Here is a 7,500-nt window from a genome sequence, read left to right as displayed (position 1 = left end):
TCAAGTGTTCATTCAAGGCTAAGGCAAAATATCGCGATATTATTTGTGTATCGTGACATGGCCCAAAAATATTGAGATATTAATAAAAGGCCATATCGCCCAGCCCTATGCTAACCTGTTACTTACTTCCCTTGTGTATGGATTTTTTATATATATATATATATATATATAATTGATGTCTTTGCACAATACAATCCATTAAAATGACCTTTAAAACAAATTGTCTTATGTCAATAAATGAAATTCAAAATGTATTTGCAATCTTGCATTAACACTGATCAGATTGATTTCAGAGTTAATGATTAATGAAATGGAACATACATTTTACCAATCAGTATCATATTTTTGTTGATAACTTAATACTCATACTTTTTTTGTTAACACCCAGAGTGTCGGTTTTTATTTACAAGGTTGTATCACACTCAACCTTACTGCTAAATATTCACTTATAACATGCTTGATGTAGGAAATATTACAAACACATGTGTGGTCAATACAATCATTTATTTTTTGGAGAAAACTGTTGAAATTAGGTGTACAAGGTGGGTTCAGTCTTCAGTGGCAGCACGGTGGGCCAGTGGTCGTATGGAAACAAACTGAACGTTTGGATGTTGAAAAATACATTAGTGTGTTCAAAATAACAAGAAATTAACAAAGTATTGTTATAGGTTGAATATATTTTTGATTCACACTTAACATTCTTTGAATGAATTATTTATTTTCATTTTCACTTTCATATATTTTGATGTTTGATCTTTCAAAATTTTCAGATTCAATTTCTAGTTTTCAGTTTTATTTTTTGCCCAAGTTTCACATCTTGGGTTCCGCCACCAAGCTCGGAGTCTTTCTGTGTGTTAAAAATGTAGGGGTGTGGCTTGAAACTAGAATCAGTCACGCCTCCAAAACGCTGGTTTTTCAGTAGTGACATAAAAACTAGGGACAGTTTTTTAATCTAAAAATAACACTTAAATTTATGTCTTTCAACCTCGGTTTAAACTCACTCATACAGATAATTTAAATTACATAATTCAGACAAATCTAAAAAAAAAATTAAGCGGTATTGACATGAATTGAAATTTAAGGTTCACGATTGGGGACAGCTACTTCTTAGGCTAAAAGATTATTTTATTTATCTTATCACTATCTCAATTAATGCCCCGGGTTTAAAAAGACCATAATATAAAGTAAATATGTTTGAATTTGGTAGAATGCCACGTGTAAAAGGGCTGCAGCTATCGATTCATCGAGTAATGAACACTTTTTAGGGAAACTAGTTGGAATAAAGAGGGAACTTTATTTTACTTGCTAAAAATGCACATAACATTGAAATGGTACTTTGTCAGAGGAAAAGCTGTGTCTGAGAGAGGACTTGTACCTTCAAGAGTCTTTGTAGTAGTTGTTAAAGTTGATGCGCAGGAGGAAGTCTTCCAAATGAGGCTGATATCCTCTGTTCACCAGTTTGGTCACCACTGACAAAGAATGGTTCCAAAACCTCATAAATGAACTCGATATCGTGTCAATCCATAGTTTCCCCTGCTCACCTTTGAAAAGGAAGTGCGAGTAATACTTGAAGGTGTTGTACGACTGCTGCATGGCGATGAAGCTGGGGTGCACCGCCTCCCCCTGCTGGCTGGACCAAGGCTGTGCGATAAGCTGCGCGCGGAACTTGAGGATGAAGCTGAAGATGCTGTGGATGATGTTCATCACCGGCGCCGCCTTCTTTGTCAGCAAAGCTCTGAGGAGGAGGAACACGCACACAAAACATGCACACCACAGAGCGAGAGAGAGGTTCTTGTTACGTAGCAGGTTAGAAAAAGGTCAAATAAGCAAATATGTGAAATATACAATATCATAGCAATACAAATATAATTGTCTAACGTGTAAAATATAATGGAAAAAAGGGAAAATAACTAAAAAAAAACCAATTTGTAATTTTACTTATTCTCATGGTTGAAAAACCATCCCTTACCACAGGTGGAACTGCCACATACAACACTGTCCTTTCAACCATGCCTAAAAGACTCTGAGATTTTGCCTCCAACAAATAACAGGAGTTAGAAACATTTTTTGTCACAGATATTTCTACTGTGCCAATTTTTTACAACTGAAAGGAATGCCAACGTGGGGGATTCCGACTGATTTTGGACTGTTAGTGGTTGTTCTGCCACACGATACCTCAGTGCTTCTTGGTATAGAGTTGCTCTTTTGCATCTCAACAGTTCTTTTAATTTTCACTAAAATATAGCGGAAACATCCTTGCCCAGATACACCCTCCTGGTGTTAAGAGTATAAATATTTGGGGTTTTGGCACCAGTCGCTAGACTAGATCTAATCAATCTAAGTCTAAGATGAGATCAGACCAATCTAAGTCTAAGACTACATGTGACCAATCTAAGTCTAAGACTAGATGTGACCAATCTATGTCTAAGACTAGATGTGACCAATCTAAATCTAAAACCAGATTAGACCAATCTAAGACTACATGTGACCAATCTAAGTCTAAGACTAGATGTGACCAATCTAAGTCTAAGACTAGATGTGACCAATCTAAGACTAAAACCAGATTAGACCAATCTAAGTCTAAAACCAGATGTGACCAATCTAAGTCTAAGATCAGATGTGACTAATCGAAGTCTATGAACAGATGTGACCAATCAAAGTCTATGACCAGATGTGACCAATCAAAGTCTATGACCAGATGTGACCAATGGAAGTCAAAGACTAAATGTGACCAATGGAAGTCAAAGACTAAATGTGACCAATGGAAGTCAAAGACTAGATGTGACCAATCTAAGTCTAAGACTAGATGTGACCAATCTAAGTCTAAGACTAGATCTGACCAATCTAAGTCTAAGACTAGATCTGACCAATCTAAGTCTAAGACGAGATCTGACCAATCTAGGTCTATGAGCATAAACTGATGTAGTCTACTCGGATGAGAGGCCAAACGTCTTCCAAAACAAACCAAACAATCCACATTGCTAATTTTGTTGCCACTTGCCAAGATTTAACATTTATTTTCAAGAAATTTCCCTAGTAGACCTATTTACTTACTTTTAGTCATTGACGTTACATCGTAATCTTAATTTTAGCATGAATAATTTTATTTAGTCTATTCTAGTTTTAAAATGTTCAAATGAGATTTAGTTTAAAAATGTAAAAAAAAATTATAAAAATGACTATTCAAAAAATGTATTTTGTTTTTTCCCCACTTATAAAATCTTTAAAAATTCTGCATCATCCGGAGGATGCTTAATTAAAGAATTGCAAGTTGAATAATGCTGGTTTCAGAATAAAATACTTACTTCTATGCTAAAAGTCCTCCTGATTTCAAAATATACCAATCTTAATTTAGGATGTTTTATCAAGTAAAATTAGCAAGGACCAATAATTTCACTAGCTTTTAGTATTTATTTCCTAACATATAGTTTTTTTGTTTCATATTGTGTCAGCTCTGTGTTGCTGTGCAGTTGCAATCGATTGAATGCCCAGAAAATGGTTTTAAAAATATATATATATATATTTCAAATAAAATTTAAACAATACTTTGCAAATGTGATTCCCACCCTCCTTATTTTAATATTACACATTATCTTTTATTCTGGTAATTCTAAACTTTATTCTTTCCTACAATTATTTGAAAAAAAATGTTTTCCTGTAAAATGACAAACAAATTCTGGTAATTGTACTTCTTTTTCAGTAAAATAACCCATTTTTGTACATACAATACTTTTTTTTCTGGCAATACTAGTACCTTATTTAATAAAAATGAACGAAGAACCTTTTCCTTGGAAAACGAGAACTAACTTTCTATGGCTAATACATTATTCTTGAAACAAGAATGTTTACTGCCCCCTATGGTAAGACATACAAAGTGCCTTTAGGTGTGCAACTAAGGTTCATTGTTGACTGACATCAATATTGAAATAAAACCTAAATAATAAAACCTTTGGGTATAATCATGTAGTTGCGTTGCAGACCTGAAGATGGCTCTGTTTAGGTAGTCTGCGTGTGTGCGGTGGATGGCGTCCAGGTCACAAGCGGTGGCCATCTTGGCGGTGAACTCGCTCCATGACACCTGGAGGATCTGGTTGGCGATGTAACCTTGGATGACCTTGACAAAGTGCTGCATCTCGTGGCGGTAAAGCTGCAGCTGACGAAACTGCACCGAGCGACCCGCATCTTTCACCAACGCTGATGCACACAAAAACAGTCGTTATGACTAACCTTTAATATGACTGACAGTCAGACCATGTGACTTCTCCCAGCCAATCAGGTGATAAAAATGGTTGAAAATATGTTAATTGTAAAAAAAGAAAAAGAAAAAGCTACTTAAATAAAAAAAATATATGTATGCATACAATATATACATACTAGGGCTGTCAAGTAATCAGTTTACTGAAGATTTGGTGACAGTATGTATAGTAAGAATTAAGTATGTAATTGATAACATAGCAAACAATGGGACAGTTGTACACTAACAGATAACCAGTAATGGACACACGACTTGGAAAATGTAGCAAGCTAAACTACTACCGTATTTTTCGGATTATAAATCGCAGTTTTTTTCATAGTTTGGCCGGGGGTGCGATTTGTACTCCGGAGCGATTTATGTGTGAAATTATTAACACATTACCGTAAAATATCAAATAATATTATTTATCTCATTACCGTAAGAGACGAGGCGAATGTCAGCAATCGTCACACACACGTCAGGAATCGTCACACACACGTCAACCAATAAAAATTTGGCGGGGGCGGGTCATGGCAGAAGTGCATTGTGCGTCATGGCAGAAGTGCATTGTGGGTCATGGGATGCTACCTGCTACTACGTCCGTAGCTATAAAAATGGATCATTTCAACAATGGCGGTAACTTATAAAAACTGAGAAGGGCTGAACAAAAATGGCACCGAAAAGGAAATCATATACTGCAGATTACAAGCTGGACGAAGTGAAATATGCAGCAGAAAACGGCAAGAGGAAGCAGCGCATACCTTTGGAGTTGGCAGAGTTGTTTAGAAGCGACACAGAGGAAGAAGATTTCATCGGATTTAGCGATTAGGAGTGACAGATTGTTTGGTAAACGTATAGCATGTTCTATATGTTATAGCTATTTGAATGACTCTTACCATAATATGTTACGCTAACATACCAGGCACGTTCTCAGTTGGTTATTTATGCGTCATATAACATACACTTATTCAGCCTGTTGTTCACTATTCTTTATTTATTTTAAATTGCCTTTAAAATGTCTATTCTTGGTGATGGATTTTATCAAATAAATTTCCCCCAAAAATGCGACTTATACTCGAGTGCGACGTATATATGTTTTTTTCCTTCTTTATTATGCATTTTCGGCCGGTGCGACGTATACTCCGGAGCGATTTATAATCCGAAAAATACGGTAGTTACTCTCCATTAAATGTAGCCAAGTTACATCTCCAGATAATTGTAGCATTATTTCCTTCAGTAACAAGGAATCTAATTACTGTTCCCATCGTTGCCGTTACTAAGAATGTGAAGTGGCTCGTTACTACAGTTTGCTTGAATGAACTGCAAGGTGTCAGGTTTCGGCCACATGTCATCAGCTGCCTGGAGAGAGCGAAGGGGCGGGGACGATGAGGCCGCCGCAAATGTGATGATGATGATTGGCTGGGTGGGCGGATCATGCTCTCTCACTGCACGCTATGACTGACACAAACCAAGCGCCTGTTAATTGCGACGAGCCACAGCCAAAGAAATTCAAAAGGTATCCTTCTCAAACTGAAAGTATCGCCACTACTTTTCGTTCATTGAAATTCAAAACAAGAATGCATGCAAATCCTCCAGGAACGTTTTTAAACATTTTACTTGAGGGCATGTCATTTATTTGCATACAACTTGGTACCAGTTTTATCCAAAGTTCTTTCAGGCTGTATTTTGGAGTTACATTTACCAGTGAGCACAACAGTAGGAGTCTCCTCACTCATTTATGTACTGACATTTCATTGATCTGATCACCGACCGTATTGTGGTTAAGGCAGTCCTTCTCAAATAGTGACCCCGGGGAACATGTTTTTTTTCCGTACCAGAATATGACAAAGCGTATGAACTTGGCTTCACTGTAACTACGGGGAAAAGCCTATGTGTTGTTTTCTTTAATGTTAATACACCTACAATGTTATGCAGAAGAATAGTTATAACAATATTATAGACCAATCATACTATTTATAGTCATTGTGGAGAGTGGGGGGGGCACAAAATATTTCCTCCTGGGCGGGCCGTAATAAATAATAATTGAGAAGCACTGAGTTCAGGCAAACGAGCTTGCACGGTCAAAATAAATTGCATGATTAATCTAAATGTGTTCATGATTAATGCGGTAATTTTTGTGATTAATTATATGAGTTAACTCGTTAATTTTGACACCTATAATTTTGTGTGTGTATATATATATATATATATATATATATATATATATATATATATATATATACATACAAACACACACACACAAATATATACATACACACATACAGTATATACACACACACACACACACATATATATATATATATATATATATATATATACACATACATATATAAACACACACACATAATACACCTTTACATATACACACACATACATATATACAAACACACACACACACATATACATATATATATATATATATATATATATATATATATATATATATATATATATATATATATATATATATACACACACATACACACATATATACTGTACATATATATACACATCCAAAAGTATTGGAACAGTGAGTCCAATTTGTTTATTTTTGTTGTAGGCGGAAAACATTTGGGTTTGACATCAAAAGATGAATGTCTGAGCTCAGTTTCAGATTGGGTAGGATAGGTTTTGCCTGTGCAGACTGAATTTAAAGGTGGAACCAACAAGAAAATCAGAAAGCTGTTTATGGGTGAAAAAGAAGCAATTGTGAATCTGAGAGAAGATGGATGCCATTGCTCAAACATTGGCCATAGCCAGTACAACCATTTGGAATGTCCTGAAAAAGATAGAAACCACTGGTGTACTAAGCAACAGACGTCGAACAGGTAGACCAAGGAAAATATCAGCAGTTGATGACAGAAACATTGTGAGAGCTATAAAGAACAACTGTTAGTGACATCAGCAACAACCTCCAGAGGGCAGGAGTGAAGGTATCACAATCTACTGTTCGCAGAAGACTTCATGAACAGAGGCTACACCAGAAGACGCAAACCACTCATTAGCAAGAAGAATAAGAAGGCCAGGCTGGAATTTGCCAAAAAGTACAGAGATGAGCCTAAAAAATTCTGGGGAAAAGTTTTATGGACTAATGAGACAAAGATTAACTTCTTCCAAAGTGATGGAAAGGCGAAAGTGTTGAGAAAGAAAGGATCTGCTCATGATTGGTGGTAGCGGGGGTGTATATTGTAGCCAGGAAGAGTTAGGGCTGCATGGGATTCTGGGTATTTGTTCTGCTGTGTTTA

At 36.0% G+C, this 7,500-nt stretch overlaps 1 protein-coding gene across 3 annotated transcripts in view; it reads right to left on the bottom strand.

The window, feature by feature from the left end:
• LOC133641629 (gamma-tubulin complex component 6-like) overlaps positions 1-7,500 on the bottom strand; it is an 80,509-nt gene that overhangs the window by 11,076 nt on the left and 61,933 nt on the right. Inside the window, exons 23-26 of one of the 3 annotated variants that reach the window (XM_062035498.1) lie at positions 3,981-4,194; positions 1,542-1,735; positions 1,376-1,469; positions 516-596 (exon numbers count right to left, since the gene is read on the bottom strand). In XM_062035498.1, the coding sequence (XP_061891482.1) occupies positions 1,378-1,469; positions 1,542-1,735; positions 3,981-4,194 (500 nt within the window). In that variant the 3' untranslated portion in view covers positions 516-596; positions 1,376-1,377. Of the gene's footprint in view, positions 1-492; positions 1,470-1,541; positions 1,736-3,980; positions 4,195-7,500 lie in introns of those variants that run through there. The other 2 variants (XM_062035497.1, XM_062035496.1) reach the window with 2 other exon arrangements.

This window comes from Entelurus aequoreus, linkage group LG24 (assembly GCF_033978785.1).
Source record: "Entelurus aequoreus isolate RoL-2023_Sb linkage group LG24, RoL_Eaeq_v1.1, whole genome shotgun sequence".
In the NCBI taxonomy this organism is placed as follows: Eukaryota; Metazoa; Chordata; class Actinopteri; order Syngnathiformes; family Syngnathidae; genus Entelurus; species Entelurus aequoreus.
This window is presented reverse-complemented; position numbering and strand designations above follow the sequence as displayed.